The sequence below is a fragment of the Myiozetetes cayanensis genome, unplaced genomic scaffold (genome assembly GCF_022539395.1).
Source record: "Myiozetetes cayanensis isolate MyiCay16 unplaced genomic scaffold, myiCay2020 scf30, whole genome shotgun sequence".
NCBI classification, from domain to species: Eukaryota; Metazoa; Chordata; class Aves; order Passeriformes; family Tyrannidae; genus Myiozetetes; species Myiozetetes cayanensis.
Genome location: NW_026087522.1, coordinates 2,859,403 through 2,885,857, shown reverse-complemented (window position 1 = coordinate 2,885,857; position 26,455 = coordinate 2,859,403). Strand labels below are relative to the sequence as shown.

Genomic DNA, 26,455 nt, shown 5'->3' with positions numbered 1-26,455 from the left:
ACAGGCATCGCTCTGGCTGCTGCCGTGGGCTGCTGTGGGCTTTCCCCACAGCTACGTGGGAAAGAAAACAGCTTTATTGTGATTTATTTTTTAATCTGAAATCATAATTGCACAGGGATCTGGGGGGCAGGAGCAGGACCTGAGATTGCCTTAGCGCAGCCTTTGACACTTGGCTGGGTTTCAGGATCCAGATGCCCCTTTCCCTCGTTCTCACAACGCTGCGGTGGCCTCAGGAAGAGCTGCAGCCCTGGGACAGCAAGGGCCATGCCCGGCCTCAGGCTGCTGCTCCAGGATGGTCCTGGAGGGAGATCCCTGCCTCCATCTCCTCTCTGATGGGAAACCCCATCTGTCCCCCAGATCCACGCTGGGGTGCACCAAGGAAGACCCCACCAGCCCTGCCCAGCCCCTGAAGGGCAGCAGGGCTCCTCCCTCGGAGCTGTGTGTGCACAGGGCAAAGCGCTGTGGGAACGGGCTGAGAAACAGCGAGCGGAGTGACCTCAGCCCCAGCGGCAGCTCCGACCCCACGGGTGCCCAGGCTGCCTCTGTCATCACCAGCGAGGCACTCGCTCCCAGGAGCTGCTCTTGGAAAACAGGATGTGAGTGTGTGAGACGAGGCGCTCCCGGAGACGTGGGAGCTCGGGGGAGCTCGGAGCCCCCGGGGACACAGCGCTCACCCCGAGCTGGGGTGGCAGTGCTGGAGTGGCACTCCAAGCAGCTTGCTTGAGAGTCAGTGAAACAGCACATTTTTACTCTTTTTTTATGGTTGTGACACAGAGATGTTTCCCTTGCTGCCCGAGCCCTGGCTGTCCTGATGGTGCAGATCCCAGAGCTGTGCCCGCCTGTGCTGGGGGAGGAGGGTTTATGTGGGGACCAGAGTTTATGTGGAGCTTCCTGCAGGCTTCCTGGGACAGGCAGTACCCAGGGGTTAAAGCTCCATCACAGAGTGTTTATGTGCTGACAAGGAAACGTGATGACAGAGAATCCCAAACAACTTCAAAGCAAGATTTGTGGATTTGATATGGAAACTATTCGGAAAGTCTCAGTGAGGAGGGAGAGCCCCGACTCACCACCACTGTGGACACACAGCCAGAGCAGGACCAACTCCCAAAGCACAGCCTGGCCCCAGTGCCCATTCCATGGAGCCCAGAGCTCCCTCCCTGGAGGGGAATTTGGGGTAAAATGATGCTCCTCTGCTCAGGCGGCAGGAAGAGCATCACACCATCCTCTCCCACCTCCTGTGCTGTCCCCAGCGTTCCCAAGGGCCTTGCATCACAGGCAGGGACTTCTCTGCAACCTTGAGCCCCATCCCACCTTTTGGCAAGGGGAGGGTAGTGCAGCCCCCATGGGGAGGGTTTAGGGATGAGGGAGGCAGGCACAAAAGGCCAAGGGTGATGGGACCCTGGTGGCTCTGTGGTTGGCGGTCCTGCAGGGCTGGTGGCTTGTCCAGGTATAGGTGCTGGTGGGTGTGTGGCTGTGTCGTGGGTGGCTGTGGGCTGGGGGGTTCCTGCAGAGGGGGTGTCTCGTCAGCCTCACGTGGTGTCACGGGGTGCCAGGGGACTGTGGGGTCTCTGGGCAGGGGGAAGGTGCTGTCACCTTCCTACAGTGTGTGAGGATTTTTGGGAAAACCTCTTTGGGAACCTGGGGGGGGATGAGTCCTGAAGGGGTTGTGGGGGCACGGTGCCATCCCAGAGGTGTCTGTGACTCTCCAGGCTGTGGGGGTGAACCCCTCCACTGCCCCTGCCCTTTGCTCTGGGCTGGAGACTCGAACCAGCACAGCTCTGTCTTGGAATTTCATTGCACAGGCAACGCTGTGCAACACGAGCCTGGCTCAGGAGCAGCTCTGGCACCCACTGGTGCTGCTGCAAAGCTGAGCTGCATCTCCCTGGGTGCTGCTGTGCCTCTCCCTGCTCCGCCTCCTGCACCCACGCTCTGGGGAAAGGCTGGACAGACAGACCTCCGAGGGCTCAGTGGGCAGTTTTGGTGCCTTCACCTGCAGGGCTGGGGTTGCTTTAGGACCCCCTGCTTTGGTGGGGAGCTGAGGAAGCTGAAGCAGAGGGCAGAGGGGGACGCTGGGTGTCCCCACTGTCAGTGTGCTGATGGCAGCGAGCAGCGACACCGCTGTGACTCTGCCGTGTGATGGGTTTATCTCTTGTCCTGTTCCGAGTATGCAGCCACATGCCAGGGAGGGAGCGAGTTCCCAGCTATAAAAAGCTTTTGTTTTATCCATAGCTGCTGCTTGAGCTCTCACCCCTCGGCCTCCGTGGCCAGGCAGAGCCTGTGAGCCCTCAGATGTGTCTGGGACCAGCTCAGGCATCTGTTTCCTCTCTCCAAACACATCCATGGGCACCAGGCTGCCCAGCAAGGAGAGTGGCACTGCCTGCTCCCTGCATCCCATCTCCCCCCAAGTAGGGATCTTCCCCAGTTCATCCTGGCTCTCTATGTATAAAGGAGTATCTTTAAATACCCATTGTTTATTCTGTATCAACAGCCAGAGGAGCCCCTCTGATCCATGGCATAAACACACTTTCCCAGGGTTTTCTAAACAACACTTGACCCTCTGGCCAGCACTTCCTACAGGGTCTTGCCAGGGCTGGCTCTGCCTCCCCTGCCGCCAGTGGCCATGCAGGTAGGGCCAGGGTAGTGGTTATGGGGATGGGGAAGGGGAGAGGATGCTTCCCCTGGTGACAGCCCTGGGCTGGAGGGAGCAGAAAGAGTGTCCATCCCTGCAGGGGCTCAGGTCAGGGCTCTGGAGCAGTGGGGATGGGGGTCAGGGCTGGGCAAGACCCAGCACCTCTGTGCTTCAGTTTTTCCAGCTGTAAAACTGGGACAAAGATACAGGGCCATGTTACTTCCCCTGCAGTGATGAAAGGCCTGGGACTCTCCCTTCCTCTCCTCAGTCCTGTCTGCTCCTTGGGAAGCGGGGAGGGCCCCGAGCTCCCCTGCCTGGGAGTGGGAGGAAAAGGCTGATTTGAATTCCAGAGAGAAGACATCAGGAGGGTGGGTTGGATGCCTGCTTGGCCCCTGGGGAACACGGCTGTGTCTGTCCCGCTGCAGGCAGTGTGTCAGTCCCTGGGAGCTCCCTGCAGGGCACAGTGGGGTGGGGATGGCCAGAAAGTGCCAGGAGGGACTGCCTGCAGGAAAACATGTGGGAAAACCCCTGGGGTGAGTCCTACAGCCCCTGTGGTGCCCAGGAGCCAGTGCACAGCCCAGCTCTGCCAGGCGGGCATGAATTGGGTGCTACCTGGGGAGTGGAGGTGAGGATGGAAAGAGGAGGGAAGGATGGGAAGCCACCAGCCCCTGGTCAGCCAGCAGTGTGGTGGCAGAGCTGGGCATCCTGCTCAGTGCCTGTCCTCTGCCAGCTCCGTGGACCCAAGCCCAAAGCCCTCATTTATCCATGGACATTCCCACTGGTGCTCTTGCTTTACTTTCCAAACACAAATCCAGCTCCGTGGGCTGATCCACGCTGGAATCAGGTGTGCAGCCACTTTAGACAGATGATGACACCCCTGCACACACCATATGCACCATCCTGGAGCCAGGACAAACCTCCCTGCAATTCCCAGCTTGGCCCCAGCCAGCAGCAAATGCTGGGGCTGGGAGCTGAGCAGGGCTGGATCAATCCCTCAGCTCAGGGCTTTGAAAAACCAAAACAGCCTCGTAAAGATCAGGCTCGTAAAACCAGGGCTCTGCTTTGTGAGCTCATGAATGGGAAGAAATGCCAACCAGATCGTTTTTACACATATTTTTTTCCTCTTTGTCAACATTCCCACATTTGGCTGAAACTTCAAAATGCCACATTTGGAGAGCGCCTGTCTTAAAAGTTCCAGTGTTTGTATAAATAGCTGATAGGGAAAGAAATGACCCACTCTGGAGTCTGTCCAGGGGCCCTGGGAGCAGCAATGAGGCTCTGGAGGCCCCCAGAGCCTTCCAGATTTTTGGTGTCTCCCCACTGCCATGTGTGAGTGGGGCAGGAAGTGTGGGTGGGGGTCTTGGGGGTCTCCAGATATCAGCACCCACCCAAATTCAGGAGGGGAAGCGATGATGCTGGAAAGGAGGTTCAGGCAATAAATGTGTAGATGAAACAGTGACTGTGGCCCTGGGCGTCGTCTTTGGGAGCAGAGCTGTCACCTTGCCATCCCTCTGCTGATGTTCAGGGGGGACAGGGGGGTCACTGTCCCCACCAGGGACAGCCTGCCCTGCCCAGGGAGAGGGTCACAGGGGGAGTAGGACACAGCAAAGCCCTGGGGTGCACAGTGAGGGGTGAGAGCAAGAGAGGCAGGGTGAGAGCTGAGGTGTGGGGAGAGGGACCAGAACACTGGTGAGGGGGGCACAAAGGGCTGAGGATGCACAGAGAAAGACCAGGCACGCAGTGAGGGGCTGCTGTGTGCAGAGAACAAGGACAGACGGGTGGGACTGGGGACACGGCGAGGAGCTGGAGGGCACGGAGAGGGACGGGAAGGCACAGTGAGGGGCTGGAGCGCACGGAGAAAGGCTCCCGGTGAGGATGCCGGGGGGGAGCAGGACGGGCCGGGATACCCCATCCTGGGGGGAGGCGGTGCCGCCGCCCGCTCCTCTCCCCTCGCCGTCCGGAGCGGGCAGCCCGGGGCCGCCCCGCGCCTTTAAAGGCTCCTCCTCCGGCTCGGAGGGGACCCGGCCCCGCCGGTCCGCCCCGAGGGCTGCGCCGGGAGCGCGGCGGGGAGCGCACGGCGGGCGCGGGGCCGGCACCCCCAGCCCGGCGGAGATGAGCCCCCTCCCCGCGGGCAACGGCAGCGCCTGGGGGGGCTCCGGCAACTGCAGCGGGGCCGGCAGCCTGGGCCGGCAGTGGGTGCTGGGGGCCGCCCTCAGCCTCACCGTCCTGGTCATCGTGGCCGGCAACTTGCTGGTGATCGTGGCCATCGCCAAGACGCCGCGGCTGCAGACCATGACCAACGTCTTCATCACCTCGCTGGCGTGCGCCGACCTCATCATGGGCCTGCTGGTGGTGCCGCCGGGGGCCACCATCCTGCTGAGCGGCCACTGGCCCTACAGCACGACGGTGTGCGAGCTGTGGACGTCGCTGGACGTGCTGTGCGTCACGGCCAGCATCGAGACGCTGTGCGCCATCGCCGTGGACCGCTACCTGGCCATCACCTCGCCGCTGCAGTACGAGGCGCTGGTCACCAAGGGCCGGGCGCGGGCCGTGGTGTGCCTGGTGTGGGCCATCTCCGCCTTCATCTCCTTCCTGCCCATCATGAACCACTGGTGGCGGGACGGGGCGGACGAGCAGGCGGCGCGCTGCTACGACGACCCGCGCTGCTGCGACTTCGTCACCAACATGACCTACGCCATCGTCTCCTCCACCATCTCCTTCTACGTGCCCCTGCTCGTCATGATCTTCGTCTACGTCCGGGTCTTCGCCGTGGCCACGCGGCACGTCCAGCTCATCGGCAAGGACAAGGTGAGGTTCCTGCAGGAGCCCCCCAGCCCCACGTCCCGGAGCAGCCGGCGGAGGCGGCCGTCCTGCCTGCTGGCCATCAAGGAGCACAAGGCGCTCAAGACCCTGGGCATCATCATGGGCACCTTCACGCTCTGCTGGCTGCCCTTCTTCGTGGCCAACATCATCAAGGTCTTCTGCCGGCAGCTGGTGCCGGACCAGCTCTTCCTCTTCCTCAACTGGCTGGGCTACGTCAACTCAGCCTTCAACCCCATCATCTACTGCCGCAGCCCCGACTTCAGGAGCGCCTTCCGCAAGCTGCTGTGCTGCCCGCGCCGCGCCGACCGCCGGCTCCACGCCGTGTCACAGGACCTGCAGCGCTCCCCCTGTGCCTTCAGCCCCCGGGGGGGCCCCCCAGAGGACAGCAAGGTGGCCCCTGCGTGCCCCGGGGAGGACGGCGAGGCTCGGGGCAGCAGCAGCAGGACAGAGGAGACGCCCCCGGCCCAGGGCAGTGGGCACCGGCAGCGGCCGCTGGGCGAGTCCCGGCCGCAGGGCACCCAGACCACGCTGTGCTCACAGCTTGACGAGTAGGTACCGGCAGGCACTTGCCTGGAGGGGCTCAGGGTGTCCAGCCCTTTGGGGAGTGACTGGGGGGGCTGTCAGTGGTGGGTCCATGGTCTGATAGCGCAGTGCAGAGCTGGAGGGCAGGCAGACCCCTGAGCTGGGGGGGCAGGCAGACCCTGGGGTGCATGGGAGAGGTGCTGGGGTCTGGGACTGGGAACCACTGCCCTTTCCTGTTATGTTTCCCTAAAACACCTCCACATTACAGCGTGGGGTTTTTCCACTCTGAATTTTTTCTATTAGTATGACAAAATTGGAGTTATTCTGGTTACTGCAGATTTTAACCGTGCTTCTCTGGTCAAAACCCCTTCTGATGCCTGAGGGCAGGAGAGGTTCCTGCCAGCAGCAGTGTGCAGAGAGGGGAGCCAGAGGTGTTCCCTGGGATTCACCGGTGATGAGAACACGGGGTGGTGAGGGGTGGGAAGGGTCTGGGCTCCCACCCCCTGTGCTCTGTTTCAGGTTTGCTGGCAGAGGCATGCCCGTGGGTCCGTCTGTCTGACCGGGAGCAGCCGAGAGCAGGGAGGAGAGTGAGTGTTTCCCCCGGCTGGGCCATCACCCCTCCGGCCTCTCCTCTGCCCTCCCTGGGGAGCGCAGCCTGTGGCCAACCCACGGTTTTGGGCACGTGAGCCCAGTGTCAGCCTGGGCCGCTGCCTCCTTGGCTCACTGGAGCTCCAGACCTTGTGTGTGGTGCTCCTGAATCCCCCTCTGTGCCTGCTGGGATGGTGGCCGTGGGTCCCTGTCCCCAGTTGAGCCCGGTGGGTGACCCTTTGTCACCTCCCACCCTCTTTTTGCAGGGCTGGGGACGGAGAAGCAGCACCGGGGGTGACGGTGCTGGAAGGACCCTCTGGTGCACGCACCAACCTGGAGAGGAGGGAGATCTCCCTCAGGAACGCTGGTGGTTTAGGGACAACACCGGCTCCTCTGTGCCATTGGTGTTGGAGACCTGGAGCTGGGGAAAAGCTCTGGAGCTGCTTGCCAAGGGGCAGCGTGGCCTCAGGGATGTGTGGACAGGGGACAAGCTCCCACCCAGGGTGCTCCTGGCATGGCTGGCAGTGGGATGTGGAGACTGTCAGTGGGATGTGGAGATGGCAGCTCTGCTCTCTTGAAGGATGAACGGCCTCATCATCCTGGGCTTGGCCAGTTTCAGACAGTCCATCTGGAAGGGAGAAGAGCTTCCTGCATGCACAGGCCCTTCCAAGGATTTCCATCCCTGCCCAGCTGCTGCATTCCAGGGCTGGGTGCGATCCCAGGAGCTGCAGCGATGCCTTCGGCAGAGGAAAGGCTCAGGGGAGCAAGGAGAGCTCTGAGCATGAAGGACTTCTCAAACCAGGCAATTATGACCTTGTCAGGTCTCCTGCAGTTCCTCCCTCTCATTTGGGGCAGGTTCCATGTTTGTGCTGCCCCGGGGATGGGAGGGGAGGTGGATTCTCATCCCACACGTGCACAGATGTGCCCTGCCCACGCTGCCACGCAGCACCTGTGGGCGTGAGTTGGTGTAAATACATCATGGCAGTGACTGTACAGGTTTTGTCCTGGTTTGTTCCCCCCCCGCTGTGTGAAATAAACCTTTGAGTCTCTGTGATGCCTCCAAGTTCGTCCCAAGCAGAGGGTGCTGCTCCATGTGCAGCTGCTCCATGTGCAGCTCCTGGGGGGCTGTCTGAGGCTCAGGGGGTGCATCCCCCTTTCCAGGGGCTGTGGCTGGCAGAGAAAAGCCAGGCTCTAGGCGTGCCATGGTGCCAACCCCCAGCCCTGCCACATGTCCCTACACCCTGAAAGGGCAGGCAGAGCTGACAGAGGTGCCCAGTGCCACCTCCTGGCGCCAGGGAAATCCCAGCTTCTGCACGGGAACTGGGACCTGGGCTGCCACAGGGTCTGCCTGCCCTGCTGGGACTCTCCCCTGGTGTGTTTTGCTTTTAACACCCTGCAAGGATGAAATCACTAAATAAAGAGAATAAAAGCAGCTCATGGTGAGTGTACCCATTTCAAAGCCTCAGACCTCCCCAGTCTGGTAGCTCTGGTGGCTCTCAGGGGGCTCATTTCTGATCCCAGCAGCTGTCCCCAAGCACAAACAGGTTCTGTGTGTCCCCTAGCCCACATGACCTCATCCTCCCATGCAGTCCAAAGCAGCCCACGAGGTGTTCTTTTACACCCTTGAAGATGGGTAAATGAGTGATTCCCCACGCTGCAGAGGCAAAGGGGGGCTGGCCCAGGGAATGGGGGGCCCAGGGCTCTGCAGGTCCCCCTGGCAAGGCTCTAATCAAGCTAAAGTGGGCTCAGATGGGTTTTGGGTGCTGCTGGGGAATGTGAGGGGGTGGTGGGTGCACTGGTGTCACCTACCCCCCTGTCTCCACCTGCACTGCATTCCCAGCTTTCACCTCCCTGGGATCGCCCTTCCCCTTATTAGCAGCTGGTGCTGTAGCAGGTACTTGTTCCTCTGTGGGTGCTGCTTTCTCTGCTGTTTGTCTCCCAGGAGCTGGTCCCTGGTGTCAGATCTGCTGTGGAGGATGGACACCTCGCTTTCCTTCTCCCTGCTGCTATCCGAGGAGAGGCCCGTGGCTGAACTGTGGGGTACGGAGCGGTGAGCCCTAGGATGCTCTGGGGGCACCTGGTGGCAGGAGTGAGTGGGGGGACAGTGGCTGTGCTCTGCAGGCAGCCAGGCTGGGTGTGAGCCCCCTTTTCCCTTGGAGTGTCCAGCTGGGAAAGCCTCCCCTTTGCTTCTGTGAGGGGGCAGCTGTGCAAGCACAGGCTGTGCCATCCCCCAGGCTGCCAGCTGGGCGCGGGTGCCCGGAGCTGCGTGGTCAAGGAGGCTGAGGACTTGTTGGAGCACCTGGTGCTGCTGAGAACGGTGAGATCCGGGCCTTGCCGAGGAGCTGCCGGAGCCCCGGCTGGCAGCTCCGTGCCACGAGCTCTCTGCTCGGCCCCACAGATCTGCCTGGGGGCTGACGCCGGGGACGAGCTGCACGTGGTGGCTGTTGACTCCAAAAACGCCTCCGGGGAGCACAGGCCGGTGCCCATCGCCACGCTGCGGAGCTCGGTGCTGCCCATGGTAAGGGTGCCCGTGGGGTGACAACATCACCTCCCGCTGGGCTCAGGGGGTCTCTGAGCTCTGTCTCTTTGCAGATCAGCCTCAGAGCTCTGGAGCTGGTCCCTCCTGTCACCTTCGTGCTCCAGTGTGGGTCTGGGCCAGTCTATCTCAGCGGGCAGCTTGTCACCTGTGAGTGTCACCAAGCTGCGGGGTCAGGGTGGGCACGTGGGCTGAGGGTCCCATGGCAGCTTCTGTGGCAGCCTGTGTTCTCTGCTTTGCCCCAGGGTTCAGGGAGGGTACTCAGGGGGCAGTTGGTGCTTGCTGGGAGCTGTGGGCTGGCCAAGGTGGTCTGTGCCAGTTTCCCTGCTGTGGGGTGGGAGGGTGTCCGTGTTCCTGCTCGTGGGATGGGATTTACAGCCGAGGGGCTTCACCCCCCTCGGTTGGTCAGGGCCACCCCCACTGCAGCCCTGCCTCTTCTCTCCCCAGTGGAAGATGACGTCAGTTCTGAAGAGGAGGAGGAAGAGCTCTCGGAGGAAGATGTGGGAGATGAAGATGGTGATGGGGGATGGTAGAATAGGGGCAGCTCAGAGAGGTCTGAGTGGAGCTGGTGTGATGGTGGGGACACCCCTTGCCAGAACCTGCCAGTGCTTTGTGCCAAATGTCACAGATCCTTGCAGGGGCACACAAACTGTCTGGGCTTTGAGTATCATTCCTTGTCTCCTCTCCTTGACCCCTCTATTGCTCCCACATTCGCAGAAATGCTTTTTTTTTTTTTCCTTTTTTTTTGGTGATAAAAATGGGAAAGTGCAAATACCCTGGGGTCAGTCTGGACTGTGCTCTTGTGCTCCTGTGTCACCTGCTCTCCTGTCCCTCCCTCCCTGCATCCTCTTGGGAAAACCTATTCCACACATGCCTCTGATGTGGGGCTGGGCAGTGAGCAGCCCCTGGGGAGCTGTGGGCTGCGGCCAGGACAGGGGTCCTGGGGCCTCTCCAGCTCCAGCATGTGTGGAGGAGGAAGGCTGCACTGTGCTGTTGCTCTGCCTCCTCAGGTAGGACACAGTGCCCTGCACAGCCCTGGCAGCAGTTATCCTGCCAGGTAGCGGTCCTTGTGTTCCAGGAGGAATCTCTCCGATGTGCCTGTTGGGATCAACGTGCAGCCCTGCCCCTGCACAAAGCCGCATCCCCGTACACACACCTGCACTGACACCTGTGCACACCTGTGCACACCTGTACATCCATGCACCTGTAAATACACACATCCCCTGCATACCTGTGCACACCTGTACATCCATGCACCTGTAACATCCCACACCTGTACATACACACATCCCCGTACATGCACCTGTGCACACACCTGTGCACACACCTGTACATACACCTGTGCACACACCTGCACACACACACCTGTACACACCTGTACACACCTGTGCACACCTGGATGACTCACCCCGCCCCTCCCAGTCCCCGCCCACCCCGCGCTCTCGCGAGAGGGGCGGGGCGGGCGCACCGGGCGGCTCCGCTGCCGCTCCCGGTCCCCTTCCATTCCCATCCCATCCCGGTCCCGTCCCGGCCCCGCTCCCGCCATGGCTGCCGCGGGCTGGGCGCCCACCCACGCGCGGGTGACGGTGCTGCGGGCGCGGGGGCTGCGCTCCAAGGCGGCGGGCGGCGGCGGCAGCGACGCGTACGCGGTGATGGCGCTGGGCCGCGACAAGTTCCGCACGTCGGTGGCCGAGCGGTGCCGGGGGGAGCCGCTGTGGCGGGAGGAGGCCACCTTCGAGCTGCCCCCGCGGCCCGCGCTCCGCCTCACCGTCCTGCACCGCGCCCTCACCGGCGCAGACAAGTTCCTGGGCCGGGCCGAGGTGGACCTGGCGGCGCTGAGGGACGACGGAGGGCGGCGGCACACCAGGTGGGACCGGGGGACACCGGGGGGGACCAAGGGAGGCACAGGGTGGGATGCTCTGGGCACCACAGGGCCCGCGGAGAAGGATGGGGAGGACCCTCTGTGTCCCAGGGAGGATGGGGAGAGGTTGGGGGGTGCCAGGAGGAGGGGTACGGGGGCTTCTGCGTTCCACGGGAGCTGGGGAGAGGGATGAAGAGGGGACTCTGCGCCCCACGGGGTCCGGGGAGGAAGCTGAGAGGGGCCCTCTGAGCCCCTCCGGGGTCTGGTGCTCTGTGGGGACCCCCAGTTCCCCTTGGGATGTTCCTCATCCTCGTGGAAACCTCTGTGCACCACAGGCGTGTGTGGATCTGATCGGGAATCCTTATGCCCCATAGGGGACTGGGGTTCTCCTGGGGGACACCCATGCCCCACGGGGACCCCTCAAGCCCCCTAAGTGCCCATGGGGTGACCCCTTGGGGCAGGGTCTCCCCCAGTGTGGATGAGCCCCCTACAGCTCCTGGAAGAGGCTGGGGAAACGTGTCCAGAGCTTTTCCAGGCAGTCCTGCCTGGTCCTTAGGTTTGACTCTTCGCTATTTCCATGTGTGTGCTGACACTGTACACAGGGAACAGCCAGGCTGGCTCCCGAAACCTGGTGTCCTCGGAATGCTGCCTCCCTGCAGCGGGGAATGAGTGCAGGGTCCACCAGCTGCTTATTTATTTTTCCTTAATAAACACTTGGCGCATGTCAGGGTGGATATTTCCATGTTCCACGGGCCGCCCTCGGTGCTGCCAGCAGGACACCGAGCCGGGGTCGTTAATGTCCAGCTCCAGCTCTGTGTCACACTTGCTGCTTTGAACATAAACAGCAGGGCGGTGAAATCCAGGGGTGGTTTCTGGGAGGGTTTTACTGGGAGTCAGCAGCCTTGTAATGTGGCCGGTGAGTCACCTTCCTCCCTTGGCTCACCTGAGCAGGGCCAGGAGCTGCTGCCTTGCCTGACGAAGCTGTCGACCCTTGTCAAGGCTTAATTAGGCCGTGGGTTCATTAAGGCTGTGTCAGGCAGTGCTGTGTTTACACTGCAGAGCCCAGCGTGCCCTCGGTCAGCAGAGCTCGGGGCCAGCGCCTCGGGCCCCCAGCGGGTGCCTTTGTGTCTGTCTGGGCAAAGGAGAATCGAGGGGGAGGAGAAAAGAAAACACAGCTTTGGTGCTCCTGGGGAAATTTCCCGATGTTTTCGGTTGTTTCCAGCCCTCAATTTCCTGTTCGAAGCCCGTTTTGTCCTGGCTGCCGTGGTGATGTGCGGCTGCAAAGGGCTGGTTTTATTTGGAAAATAAATACACGTGGATCTGCAGGTGCTCACGAACACGATCAATGCCATTAATGTGGGTTTTCTGTGGTTTTGGAGGTTATCAGTCCATAATTTCCTTCTAGTAGGGCTGTGTTTGGTCAGGGCTGAGCTGCCTTTGCTGAACACGTCGTTTGCTCCCGGGCAGGGAGCACACAGGATCAATTGTGGCACCGAAGCCCTGCGAGCGCAGGATGCTCCTAGAAACCACGGGTTTGGAACAAAAGTGCCCAGTGCTGGCTCATGTTAAAGGCAAAGGATCTGTGATTCCCAGGCTGCAGCTTCAGGGACTGGGCAAAGCCTCAGTCTCTTGATAAAATCCTTTCCCTCAGTACCTTGCAACTCCAGGCTGGAAGTTGTGGATGGCCAGGTTGGATTGGGCATCCACAGCTTCTCTGGGCAACCAGGGCCTCACCGCCTTGACAGGGAAGAATTTTCTTCTGTATATCCCTCTGAATTGTAGCAGATTCCTGAATCCATCGCCTTCGGTAATCCTCATTACTTTTGACTTTTCTCTGGAGCAAATTGCCTTTTCCTGTTCTCTTTCTTGTTGCTTCCAGTGCACTTTCAGAGTTCGAGGTGCAAATTTGATGGTGAGGCACATTTGCATGCTCTGTTTCCTTCCATAATTTTCCTGTTCCATCTGGTGAGGAGGAAGAAACCCCCATTTTCCAGGCAGCCTTTCCTGTGGGTTCCGTGGAGCTGGGAATTCTGTGGCTCCAGCAAGAGACAAAACCCCAGTGGTGTGCGGTGCTGATAATTCTCTTTCCTGGCCCACATGTGGTTTGAGAGTCACTGAGTGGCGGTTGAGGGCACGTGGATGGTGGGATTGTGGTTTGGGGTGCCCTGAGCACTCACCACACAGAGCTTGATGTTCTGGAGCCGCATTTTGGGAAGGGACGTGGCTCTGTCTGAGCAGATGTCCTTCCTGGTGCTCCCTGGTCAGTCACGAGCTGGGGGAGGTGGTGGAAATCCCCAGCACTCTGCAGGGCTGGGGTTGGCTCTCTCCTGCTGATTAGGGGTTCCTTGGCTTAAGAGGCATTAAGGAGCTGGAATGAAAGGTATGAGGGCGTGGGACGTGTGTGCAGCTCTTGGTACTGAGGCTGCGCTGGGCTCCCACTTCAAAGCCGTGGCCTCTGCCAGTGTCAGGAGGAGAGATGAAAGGGCAGAGGAGAGTGGCTGAGCTGAAATACAGGAATTCCATGCTGTGTTTCTGTTTCTCTTCCTTCTTTTTAACCCCTCCTGATCTGGGTTTCAGACCAAACCTTACCAATAACTTTCTGTTTACGATAAGGAATGTTTTCCTTGGCACCTGGGGCCGCGACCGTGACGTCGCCTCAAGATTAAAGGCTTTTCTTTTCCTGCACTGGAGGCTGATTTGATTTTTCAAACATAAGCAAGCTCTGTGTTCTCAATTACCCGTGCCTCGGGAACTGGTTGGTAAAAGAAGTCTCCTTGTTGCTGCAGGTGGTACAAGCTTCGCTCCAAACCGGGCAAGAAGGAAAAGGAGAGAGGGGAGATCGAGGTGGATATCCAGTTCATGAGGAGCAGCATGACAGCCAGCATGTTTGACCTGTCCATGAAGGACAAGCCTCGCTCTCCCTTTGGGAAGCTCAAAGACAAGCTCAAGGGCAAGAGGAGCAGCGGCCTCTCGGACACGGCGTCGGCGATCGTGCCCAGCACCACCCACTCGCCCGCTGACAGCGAGGATGAGGCAGTCGAGAAGGAAAAGAAGAAGTCCAAGTTCAAAGCGCTCTTCTCCAAACCTGGGCTGCAGAAGACCCTGTCCCAGTCCATGTCAGTCCTGCCCACACAGCAGCCTGTCACCCAGAAGGTTCGGCTTCGGCCCAGCGACTTCCAGCCACAGTGGGATGAGGAGGAGTCTGAGACCTCTCCAACCTCTGAACGTGAGTATTGGCACTCACTGAGCTGGTGAGCACAAAACCTTTCTCCAAAGGGTTGTCTACACTTTCCACAGCACTAATTAAACTCTTCTTTCTGAACAAATCCATGGAAAGCCCCTCCTGGCACTGAGGCTGTCAGCAGCAAGTGCTGGAGGAAAGGTTTTTCTTGTACCTTGAATTTCTCCCTGTTTGATTTTTTTTCCAGGAGCCCTTGGAAATGCACCGGAAGAGAAGCCAGCTCCTTCTCCTCTGTTTAAATCTCGTAAAACAGCCCTTTTGGACAGCAGGCAGCTGACCCAAGGAACCACTAACCACACCAAGAAGGAAGGGCTCTCTTTGTTCAGTGGCCTGAAATCCAAAAGCGATCCCGTTTCCAAGTCTAGCCTATGCATCAACGGCAGTCACGTTTATATGGAAGAGACCACGACAAAGGACAACACCCCGACCTCCTCCCCCTCTCCTCTCAACTTCAGGAGGAAGCAGCTCTTCGCTTCAGAGGAGAACCTGTATTCCAGGTCCACCAAAACACCTGAAGAGACAGGAAGAACCTCTCCTAGTCAGGCTTTCTCTGGGTCCACGTCCTTGGAGACCTTCAAATCCATGACTCTGCCGTCGTACAAACTGCTGAGCAGCGAGGAGCACCTGGACACCAGCGTTCCCCCGAGCACCGAGGCTGGGAGGGAGACCAAAAAGCCAGACCACAAAAAGTCTGCCTTGCTCTCCCTGGTCACTGGGAAGAAGGAGGCGGGGAAGGCCGGAGACGCTGAGAATATTCCCGACAGGACCCTGCAGAGCGAGGAGAACAAAATTCCCGAAGAGAGCAGTGAGGAGGAGGCCAAATGTGTTGAACCTCCAGCAGATCTGGGCAGAGGGGACCCATCAGGAGACACTCAGAGCACAGAAGACACCACTGCAAACAAGCAGGCGCTCGGCCCTGGTGAGGAGGAACGGAAACCTGAAAAAGCTGCTGCCCCGGCCAAGACCAAAGCTGTGAAGCCCACGGTGAAGCCCAGGTGAGTCCCAGCTGCTGATGGGAATGGGGATGGGCAGTGGTGGTGGCAGGGTGGTGGTGTGGGCTGTGTCCTGCCACAGCTGGGCTCTGCGGGCACCCGCGGGATTCACGCTGGCGTTGGGTGCTTTGGCAGCAAATAACTCTGAGGTTCTTTGTGGGTATGAAGAACAGGTGGATATAGGAATGCTCCTTGTGAGTGATGCCAGAGTAGTGCTTCTCTGAGTGCAGGCACATGTGTAGGTACTGTAGGGGTGGTTTTTCTCGCTGGATCTCCTGCAAAAACTAACTCTGCCTGAGCTGTGCGACTGGAACCTCCCTGGGGTCAGAAGTGCCTGTTCTAACATCTGTGCTTCCCTCTTCTCTACTTGGCTGTGGTCTTCCAGAGGTTAACCTTGGAGCCCTTCTGCTTTTTGGCATCATTCACAGCAACACAAAGGGATTTTGTGTGGATTTGTACACCAAGGCTTTTTCGGAAATTCTGCTCCTTTATCCTTCATACACAGATATATATAAATTGTGTGTGTCTGGGGTTTTATATATATCTATAGGGATGCCCTACTAATAAGGCTGTGGTTTGTGTGTATCCCTAGCTCCTCATTTTCAGTGCTTCTCATGTTTAAATTTCTTGCCTATGAAGTGTTTTATGTACTAATAAACCTGCTTGGGGTGCAAAGAGATGGTGCCTAAAGCAACAAAAACAAGCTCTGCAGCAGAAGAGTTCTGACATAAAATGACATAAAGTCCTTCGTAAAGATGCAGTGAAGGATATAAAGTCTCTCAGACAGGCTCTGAGGTCTCTTGCAAGTATAATTCACCCCCGGTGGCAGGAGCTGATGGAGGCTGGTGCTAAAGCTTGTCTGTTCCTGCCTCGTGTTGCATCCGCAAGTGACATGCGAGTTTTTTGTCCCTTTTTGCAGACTGGGCCTGTCTCCAGAGGAGGAACCCAAAGCCACGCTTCCTACTCTTGCACCTGACCCCCTCCCTGCTTTTCTTTCTGTGCACCATATCAGCAGTGCCAATAACCCTTTTGTTTCTCAAAGGGGGCAGAAGGTCCAAGTGCCAGACTCTGAAAACATCACTAGTTCTTCTGCCTCTCTCACTTCTCCTGCTTTTGCTGCAGAGCTTTGGAATGGCAAGAACCCCTTTACTCCCAAGTGGGACAGGGCATCCACAGCCCTGGATCCTGATGGGATTGCCCCTTTCCCTTCATCCCATCATCTTCCAGCCCCTGTTCCCAAAGCACCTCTTCCTGGGCAGGTCTCTGCCAGGGGTAATAATCCCTTTGCTGCTGACTGGGGGCAGGGTCCTGAGAACTCTGCTGTGGGGGCTTCCCGGGGTCTGTCTGTCCCACCCACACCTTCCCTCCCCTCTGATTGTCACTTCAAAGACAACAATCCCTTCGTGTCCAAGCGTGGGGGGCAGTCAGGTGTGCCAGCTTTCCAAAGTGCCGCTGGTTCTTCCCCTTCCTGCCTTCCTCGTGGTGGGGACTGTTCCTCAGCAGGACACCCTGCTCACGATGCTTCAGGGGGCTCTGCAGGTGTGGCTGTAACTAGTGATGTCACAGCTGGGCCAGACCCTCTTGGCACCTTGTCTGATCTCCCTTCTGACCCTCCTGGGCTGGCTCAGCAGCAGCACTGCGATTCTCCCCAGCTTCACGCTGAGGATTCTTTGGAAAGCTGCAAGCCAGGCAGTGGGGAATCCGTGTTCTTTGTCCTGGGTGGATTGCAGGGTGTTAGAGCAGGTGGTGCAGGTCTGGGAGGGCAGGAAGGTGGAGAGCAGCACTCTGATTCCAGCGGGGGGTTGGGTCCAGGGACAGCAGAGGGGCGAGCAGGGTTGGCTGGTGAGCTGGGAGCAGAGCTCTGCAGGGACAGCACAAGGTCCCCTCCGGAGCAGCAAACCCACTGTGGAGGTCACTGGTGCAAACGCTGAGCCCTGCAGGGGTGACACAGGCTGGGCATCTCTCTCCAAGGCTGGTGACAGCGAGCCCAGGGAGGAGCAGGAGGTCTGTGCTGGAGAGCAGTGGGCACAACGTGCACCCCCCTTAGAGCCACAGGCAGCTCCACTGGCTAGAAATTACTCAATTCCCCAGGTCAAACCAGCCCTGGGAGCCTGCTCAGTGTCCCCTTGGGAAGCAGATGCAGAGAGGGATGGCAGTGAGGTCCTTGTCCCACCAAAGCCAGCCCCACGGAGGGCTGTGGCACTGAGGAAGTGCCCACCGGTTTCCCAGGCTGAGTTAAAGGGTGGTGATGGTGTAAAATCCATGCCTGGGCTCCTGTTACCTGCTGGTGAAGCCTCAGCTGCTCGTGGGTGCCTCCCCCACAGTGGCTCCTCGGAGACTGTCCCTCCTCCAGTGACACCTGGAGGTGACAGGCCTTTAAAAAACGAAGATGATTATGATTTATCTGCTGGTCTCACGAGTCTCCAGGCTGCCATTCCCGTTCCTGGAGACCGCTGCTCCAAGGTGGCCAGTCTGCCCGTGATCCTGGAGGGGGGCTCCGATGACGAGCTGCTGGGGGACTGCCAGGAGAGCTGTGGGGTCACTGTGGGTGATGAAGGTGTTCCAGGGACTGGAGAGCAGCCCCAGGGTCTGACCCCTTTGCAGGGAGAGCTCTCGGAGAGCTCTGCTGCAGCCCCCATGACCCTGGCTGCTCCAGGAGGAGAAGGAGGAGGAGTTCCCGCTGCTTGGAAGCCAGGCAGATCACCCGTGCTGCCTGCTGGAATGGGTGCTCCCAGGGTCGGTATCCAGGGAGCTGACTCAGCCTTAGGTGTGACGTCTCATTCTGGGGAGTGCAACAGTCATTCTGAGAAACAAGAGCTGGGAACCAGTGCAGGTGCTGAGGAGCCTGCAGAGCGTGACCTCTCTGAGCCTTCTGCTTCCTCTTCCTCCCTCTCAAGTCCTTGCCACCCTTCCTCTTCCTCTCACTCCCTTCTCTCTGACACCCCGAGTCGTAGAGCAGAGTCTCCGAAAAAGCCAACAGCCGAGGGCTTCGCAGATAAAGCGGGAAATTCGGGCAAGAAGAGGCTTCTCCAGGCACGGGTTTCACCCTCTGAAACGTTCCCTAACCAAACCCCGCGGGGTGGGGAAACCGTGTCTCCTAAGCACAGGTGAGACCACATGGGGGTCACAGCAGCTACCTCTGTGCAGGTGTGAGCTCTGCTTTTGCCTCCAGATCTGCCCCTCCAGCTGCTGGATCTGCTGCTCTCTGCAGTGCTCTCGGCATCAGGCAGCCCTGACTTCCTCTGGGGCCTGGATCTGTCGGGGCCTGGGCGCTGTCACCCAGCTTGGGGTTGTTGCTGGCTCCAGAAGGATCTGTGCAGCTCCTGAGGGTGCCCAGAGGGGACCAGCCACTCATCACAGCTCTCAGGGAAACCACTGGGGGAAGTACAGCAGGTGAATAGGGTCATTTCATCCAGCTGGGGACATGGACTGCAACTGGGACGTTTTTCAGATGTGGGAGAATGGTCACCCTGATAAACCACTTCATTTCCTGGCTGAATGGAGCTCCTCAGAGTGATCACAGCAAGTGGTGCAGCTCCTGCTGTGCCCCTGACCTCTCAGCTGTGGGGGCTTCACCTGCCTGGGGTCCAGGACACCCCTGGGCCAGCACTGACTGAGATATAGAAGTAAAATTTGCTTCCTGTGTTAAAACTGGTGACGCAAATCCTGCTCAGGCACATAACAACAGCACTTCTTGGCAGCTTGTGGTGCCAGCTCAGACTGGAAAAGGCCTAACACGCTTGTCCCAGGACAGTGGAAGTATTTGATGTGTTGCAAGAACCACAAATATGTTCTGGTTAGGAAGGTCAGGCTGAAATACCAGTGCCTGAGATCAGAGAAGCTGCCCTGTGTTCTGCCTCCTCGTGTAGCCCATCCTGGCTTTCCTTCCATGACACACTCGGGATGTATTTCCCTTCCTGCTGCTCCTGCTTTATCTCCAATGCCTTAAGTCAGTAAAGATAGCAGAGAACTGGAAAATACCCACAAAATCCCTCTAGCTTAGAAATGCCTTGTCTTCTGAAGCTGAATCTCTTTTCTCTCAGGAGACAGAGAAGGGTAGGAACCTTCCCCAGTTTCCTGCTGTATTTGTTTTAGGCCAGGAGATCTGTGTCATGCTGGTGTTACATGTCCTGCCTAAACAACAGGAACCCTTTTTTTCCCCTTGCAGACTCCATCCTGTGAAGCCCATGAATGCCATGGCAAACAAGACTCAGAGTAAAAACCTGAATGTCATCAGCACCATGAACGAAAAGCTGCTGGAGATGAGTGTGAAGGTACGGAGGGAAGTGGCACTTTCACTGTGTATTCCAGATGGTTGGCCTGGGCTCACATCTCACATCCTGGGCAGAAAAAGAACCCTGGTTATTAGACCATGTTGGGTGTGAACTTGCCTTTGGTCAGCCCCTAGAGGTGGGGACAGTCTTCAAATATTTATTTTCTTGCAAACTGATCTGGAGTAGAGTTGATCCGAATGGCTGGGAGCATTCCTGGGTCAGCAGGGAAAGCCCTGGGCCCTGTTACTGTCTCTGAGGGTGTTCTGGGGAACATGAGAGGCTAGAACTGAAATAACAGCAGTGCCTCCTTCTGGTGTGAGGGGAGAGGATGTGAACGAAGTGGTTCAAACTGGCACACTGCTCTTCTGAGCGAGCTGAAAACTTGTTGTGGTGCTCTGGTTCCACGTAAATCCAGTGTGAGGCACCATGGGAGCCTGTTGTGCTCACATTCCCTGCCTGGGCAGCGTTCTGGGAGCTGGAGGAATCGCGTTTTGGAAGGGGTGGAGCACAGAGCAGCCGTGGCTCTGCCACTTCTGTTTGTAAACCCATTTGCTGGTGCTTTGAATCCCCCAGGCCGGTGCCATTCCCGGTTTGGAATGCCCGTGTGTCAGCACTGACCCTGCCTTTCTTCTCTCCCCCAGAAATACGACCCTTCAGACCCTGCCTACGCCTACGCCCAGCTGACACACGACGAGCTGATCCAGCTGGTGCTCAAACAGAAGGACACCATTACCAGGAAGGACCTGCAGGTGCGGGAGCTCGAGGACTACATCGACAACCTGCTCGTCAGGGTGATGGAAGAGACCCCCAACATCCTCCGTGTTTCCGTGTCTGGGAACAGAAAGGCTGGGAAGATGTGAAGGGTCTGGGCGTGCTGGAGGAGAAGGACTGAGTTCCTCCCAGAGCAGCTGGTGTGGAGCAGGTTGTGCTGCCCCTGGAAAATGACCTGTTTCCTGTTTCTGCCTTGAGCAACTCTCGGGTTGATTAGTAGTTCCATCTCAGCTCTTGTAATGGAGTCACCTTATCATATTTATTTTTTTTTGTTTTCTTCCCACTGTCTGGGAAGACCAGGCATTAATCCAAAGGCTGGTTGTGATGGAAAGGAGGAGGGTTTTTGATGTGTTTTGCTTCCCAGCAAGGCACTGATGATCCTTTAGGAAGATTTTTTTTTTTTTTATAATGGTTTTGTTTTGTAGCAGCTCTGATAGATCAGTTACTCTTCTTTCCGTATCTGAAGTTGTAGTGCAATATGAAGCCCTGTACAGTAGAGCTTGAAGATTTGATTGTTTTTAAAATAATAATTACACTGGAGAAGTCCAAAGATGCCCCAGCTTCAGACCTGAGCTGTAATTTAAAAGGAATTAATGCCCTGAAAGTTGAACCTAAGTTAAAAGATTGGAAAGGAAGAAGCAAATCTCAGTTCATCTCATCAAGTGGATGTTGTTCCAAAGAGCTCTCCAAGGGGAAGTTGGCAGGTTTTTTTGGTGTAGGAGACGCTGATGTTCACGGTACATCTCTACCATAGGAATGGCAGCAATGGATTTGGACCAAAGGTGCATTTTAAATCAGTGGAGGCAGGGCTGTTCTGCCCACCCCACAGCAGGAGCAGCTCAGTGCTGCTGAGCAGCCACCACAACCTCCTCCTCCTCCTCTGAAAACTAAATGTGGCTTTTTTTCTCTTTTTTTTTTCCTCTTTTTAAAGCGAGCTCTTGTCAAAGATCAAAAACAAAAAACCAAAATCAGATGCCTCTTTGCACCTCTGGGATTTACCAGGGCTGGGAGAGTCCATAAAAGGCTTGGAAGGAATTTGGAATACAGAGTGAGGAGCAGAGGACCAGAGCTTCATGAGGACCAAAGCTTCAAGTTTCCAGCCTTAATTCTGTGGAAGTAAACACTCCCACCTTTGGAAGCTGTTGGGTTATTGGCTCTCACCCCTGGTTGGGGTTGGGTTATTGGCTCTCACCCCTGCCTCAGGGGTGAGTTTCTAACTCAGTTTTTCTACAGCAAAGCACTTTATTGAGGGACTGGACCAGCTGGCTGGGCTCTCACCCTGTGAGCAGTCTGCCTGCAGTTGTCAGAAACCACTGGAAACCACTGGAGATCTCGAATACTGTATTTTTGTAACAAAGAGCAGTTTAATATATATTTGCCTGGAGATGTAAACATTTATTAGGAAAATCAAAAAAAAGTGCTGTTAATGACATTTTTCTTCCTCTAAACTGACCTGCTACCAAAGTCTGGAGCTTCTCTGGCAGAGCTGCCCCTCAGGGGGAGCTCAACCTGAAACAAGCCTTAAGTTCAAGAGTCTTCCAAGACTTCAGGTACTTCTTTTTCCTCATTTTAGTGTTATTTGAGCAGTGGGGGGGGATTCTCTCTGTTCTCCTGTACTCTCTGCTGTGAATGAAGGGTCCCCAATGCAGGCAGGGGGGTGGTTTAATCCTGAGTGGTGCTGGTCGGCCTTGCTGAAACTGCTGCTGCTTCTCGTGCCTTCTCGAGTGAGGAAGATGAAGGACTGATTTGTTTCCTCCTTGTGCCTCTGTGGATCTCTGGAAGAGAGGATCCTGTGCCTCACTGACAGACGTGGATTTTAGACTTTTATTCCTCGGCGTTTCTGAGCTGGGTCGGAAAGGAGAGCCCCTTTGTGCCTTGGGGCGGTGACTTACCGGGGTCAGACACCCAGCCTGGTGTCACTGGTTGTGACTGGGCACAGGGGAGCAGGACTGGGCTTGTTCTGGAACGTTCTGGGTACGGCAGTCGCTGGCGGCACCTCGGGGTGAGGGGATCTCGCGGATCCTGGGGTGTGTGCATTCCAGGACGTGCATCCCAGCCTTGCCTGCACAGAAACCAAAGCAATAACAGGTGCTCTGAGCACAGGTGAAGCCTTAAAAACTTGTAACATCCTCCCCTGGCTTGCTTTTTTGGCTGGTCACAGCTGTGTCCGTGGAGGGGACCCCGAGCTGTGCCTGCCTGGGTGGCTGGAGCCTCTTCCAGAGCAGACCCAGCACTGTGTGGGGTCACAGCCCTCGACTTCCACAGCCTTGGACCTCGTTTTTATTGGCAATGCTCGTTAAAACCTTCCTTCGGTGTGAGGGGGACTGGCATTTTTATTTCCTTTAAGGGCCTTGAGAATCAAACTTACTGTTTTATTATTATTATTGAAGGATCTGAATGTATTTCTCCTGTTTGTACTCTCTCTGCTTTTTAGCCCGAGGTACTGTTTTGTTTTTAAACACCTTTTTTTTTTGTTTGTTTGTTTTCATGGAACACTAAAAATAAAAAAACCACCTTAAGCCCAGCGTTCTGTGTACCCTGTTCCCAGCTGTTGCTTTTATTCTGGAAGAGCGGGATGGGAAGGGATGATCCTGCCCTTGTGACCAGCTCTGCTCATCCCCAGGTATTTCGGGGCAGGGTTTTTTTTTTTTCCGTGCAGGAGGAAGAAGCTCCTTGGCAAACAAGGGTGTGGGGAAACCTGACGGGCGGGCTGGCCCGCACCTGCAGAGCCGGGAGTTTCTGCAGGGCAGAGCCGAATGGCCCCGTGAGGGGTGAGATGGCCCCGTGAGGGGTGAGATGGCCCCGTGAGGGCTGTGATGTCCCCGTGAGGGGTGCGACGGCTCCGTGAGGGGTGAGGTGGCCCCGTGAGGGGTGAAATGGCCCCGTGAGGGGTGAGATGGGCTCCGTGAGGGGTGCGATGTCCCCGTGAGGGGTGAAATGGCCCCGTGAGGGGTGAGGTGACCCCGTGAGGGGTGAGGTGACCCTGTGAGGGGTGAAATGGCCCCGTGAGGGGTGAGGTGACCCTGTGAGGGGTGAGGTGACCCCGTGAGGGGTGAAATGGCCCCGTGAGGGGCGAGGTGACCCCGTGAGGGGTGAGGTGACCCTGTGAGGGGTGAGGTGACCCCATGAGGGGTGAGGTGACCCCGTGAGGGGTGCGATGTCCCCGCTCCCCGGGAGCAGCGGGGACTCAGGAAATCAGCCTGCAGAGCCTCCCCCGCAGCCCAGAGCGCCGTTATCGCCCCGAGCGGTCCCCGGAGGGTCCGTGCGGGGCTCCCGGCGCCGCCGCCGCCTGCCCCTGCCCCGGCACGGCGGAACGCGCGGGAGGGCGGAACGCGGCGGCTCGGCCGGGCGGGCGGGTGGGGTACGGACCGCGGGCCGCGCCGCCATTGGCTGCGGGCGGTGCTCCCCCCGCCGCGGTCCGGCCGCGGCCATGGCGGCGATGGCGGCGCGGGGCCGCTGCCCCGGGTGCGGCTCGGCCGCGCTGGTGGAGGACGCGCTGTACGCGCAGCAGCAGCTGGTCTGCGCCGCCTGCGGCTGCGTCCTGGCCGAGGGGCTGCTCACCACCACCTACAGCGAGGAGGAGCACCTGCGGGGTACGCGGCCCGCCCCGCGCCCGCGGTGTCTCCCCCATCCCGGTCCCTCCCGGAGCTCTCCCGGTGTCCGCGGGGCCGGCCCGAGCGTCGCACCGGCCGCTCCCCGCTCCCTCCGTGGCCCTCAGCGTTTCCCTGCCGGGGTTTGGGCTGCGAGGCGCTGATGAGCCGCTCCTGGGCGCTTGAATCTCTTATAAGGGCTCTGTGGGGTGGAATCCTTTATTGTCAATGAAAGAGGCTGTCGAAATCTCGTTTAAATCTCTTAGAAGAGCTTTAAGTGCAGTGGGCCATTGGCTGGGTCCGTGTATGGGGGGCCCTGGGGGGGGTCCCGCCCCTCTCTCACCTGAGCTGCTCTGTCCCTTCTGATCGCTGGAATCCAGCTTCATGGGGTCCTGGTTGCCCCAAATCCAAACGGCGCTGTCCCCCTGGGATCCCTGCAGGGCTATCTGACCTAACCCTGTGTTTCCAGAGGTGGCCTATTCCCAGAGCACCGGGCAGAAGGAGCAGCTGAGCCGCTGCCTGCAGCGAGGTAAGAGCCTTTCTCCCCCACCCCGAGCCCCCCTGGCTGCTGCTCCAGTTTGTTTAATGTGTTTATAACGGTTAAAAAAAAAGCGGTGAAACCCTTTGGAGCTGGTGGCAGAGCCTGAATGAGGCAGCTGGTGCTGCACTCAGCTCTGCTGGGCGAGCTCTGCCTGCTCCAGGATCCTGGGAAGAAGCTGCCCGATCCCACCCCTGAGGGCTGTGTCTCCCCGCAGGGATCCGGCGGGTCCAGGACCTGTGCAAGGTCCTGCAGCTCCCGGCGGTGTTCGAAGAGACGGCCGTGTCCTACTTCCAGAGGGCCCTGCAGCTCCCTGCCTTCCACCTGGTCAGCCTGGAGAAGAAGGAGCTGCTGGGGGGCTGCTGCGTGTTCGTGACGTGCCGCCAGCACAACTGGCCCCTGACCATGGGCACCGTCTGCTCCCTCCTGTACGCCAAGCAGGAGCTGTTTGCCGGCGTCTTCCTGAGCCTGCAGAAGGAGCTGGGGCTCTCTGTGCCCGCCCTCAGCCTGGCAGACCTGGTGAAGACACATCTGAGCAGGTAGCGGGGCCCCTTCCAGGGGGCACGGGCCGGGCTGAGCTGTGTGACACGGGGCCGTGGCTTCTGTGCCTCCCTCGTCACTCCTGGGCTGGGATTTCCTCCTCAGTTTGGAGAGGGCAGGGAGGTGCTCAGGGTCATCGAGTTCACCCTGTGCCCCATCCCCACCTTGATCCCAGCCCAGAGCACTGAGTGCCACGGCCAGTCCTTCCTCGGACACCTCCAGGGGTGGGCACTCCCCCACCTCCCTGGGCAGCCCATTCCAATGTTTTAACCATTCTTCCCATGAAGAAATCCCTCCTGGTGTCCACGAGCAGCAGCCCCTGGCCGGGGCAGGGCGTGTTCGTCCCAGAGGGCCTCCCTGCGGCCTCCTCTCCCGGGTGACCGAGGCTTCTCTGCTCCCGCAGCTTCCGGCTGTTCCAGCCCTCGCCCGGCGTCCCTGCCCCGTTCCTGGAGGACAAGGAGAAGCTGGTGGCCCGGACCATGGGGATCGTGGAGCTGGCCAGCGAGACGTGGCTGGTGACGGGCCGGCACCCCCTGCCCGTGGTGACGGCCGCGGCGTTCCTGGCGTGGCAGTCGCTGAAGCCCCGCGCCCGCCTCTCCTGCCCCCTGGCGCGGTTCTGCAGGGTGGCAGGGGTGGATCTGCCTCCCCCCGCCCACCTGAGGCTGAGGGAGCTGCTGGAGATCCTGCTGGGAATGGCCTCCCAGCTCGCCTGGCTGCGCGGCTTCCACCTGGACAAGAAGACGGTGGTGAAGCACGTGGGGGACCTGCTGCAGCACCGCGTGTTCCTGCTGAAAAACGCCTTCTGCCAGGCTGGGGAGGAGCAGCAGGGTGGGGCAGCCTCAGGCCAGGGCTCCACAGGCCAGGGCTTGCCAGCTGAGGGCACCCCAGCCCAGGACTCCCTGGATAAGGGCTCCTCAGCCCAGGACTCTCTGGATAAGGGCGCCCCAGACCAGGACTCCACAGACCAGGACTCCCTGGGCCAGGGCTCTCCCAGCTCTCCTCCCCAGGCACAGAAGGGCTGTCGCTTGGCAGGGAAGTGCCCAAGGCCCCTGCTCCCACCCTGCCTCATCCATCCCAGGAAGAGGCTGCGTTCAGCAGCTCCGAGCGCTCCGGACCCGCCCGTCACCGGCGACGAGCCCATCTCCGACAGCGAAATCGAGCAGTACCTGCGGAGCCCCGAGGAGATCCGGTCCTTCAGGAAGGCCAAGGCCTGGTCCTGAAGGTGATTGGGGCCCAGAGGATGGCCCAGAGACAGTTTTGGGACCAAAAGTGTGAAACCTGCCAAGGACAGAGCGGAACAGGCTTATGGGGCTGGGTCCTCCTTTGTGCTCTGGACCAAAATGGGGCTTTTTTGTAGCGTGACTGCTTTGGGTCATGTTAACATTTGTGACAGAAATAAATGGAAGTGCAGGTGCCAGGTTTTCCAGGGCAGCCTCACCTTCCACTTGTAATCCCTTCAGCAGAATGAGTTTGTGAGGGTCCAAAAACCCCCCCTAGGGCCAGGCTATACTGAACATGAAGTCTTAGAGAAATAACAGTGGGTCTTGGCA

At 58.6% G+C, this 26,455-nt stretch overlaps 3 protein-coding genes across 3 annotated transcripts; all 3 read left to right on the top strand.

Annotated features, from left to right (window-relative positions):
* The first annotated feature begins 4,741 nt into the window (after positions 1-4,741).
* ADRB3 (adrenoceptor beta 3) lies at positions 4,742-6,533 on the top strand. The gene is made up of 2 exons (XM_050325776.1): positions 4,742-6,000; positions 6,494-6,533. The coding sequence occupies exons 1-2, from the start codon at positions 4,742-4,744 to the stop codon at positions 6,531-6,533; spliced, it is 1,299 nt and encodes a 432-aa protein (XP_050181733.1).
* A 4,109-nt stretch (positions 6,534-10,642) lies between these two features.
* RAB11FIP1 (RAB11 family interacting protein 1) lies at positions 10,643-22,839 on the top strand. The gene is given in 7 exon segments (XM_050325769.1): positions 10,643-10,965; positions 13,746-14,185; positions 14,388-15,195; positions 16,112-17,077; positions 17,079-18,299; positions 19,361-19,466; positions 20,108-22,839. Coding segments are annotated over 7 exon segments (4,083 nt in total). The 3' UTR covers positions 20,327-22,839.
* An 821-nt stretch (positions 22,840-23,660) lies between these two features.
* BRF2 (BRF2 RNA polymerase III transcription initiation factor subunit) lies at positions 23,661-26,356 on the top strand. The gene is made up of 4 exons (XM_050325771.1): positions 23,661-23,830; positions 24,297-24,356; positions 24,583-24,904; positions 25,309-26,356. The coding sequence occupies exons 1-4, from the start codon at positions 23,668-23,670 to the stop codon at positions 26,123-26,125; spliced, it is 1,362 nt and encodes a 453-aa protein (XP_050181728.1). The 5' UTR covers positions 23,661-23,667; the 3' UTR covers positions 26,126-26,356.
* Positions 26,357-26,455: the final 99 nt, after the last annotated feature.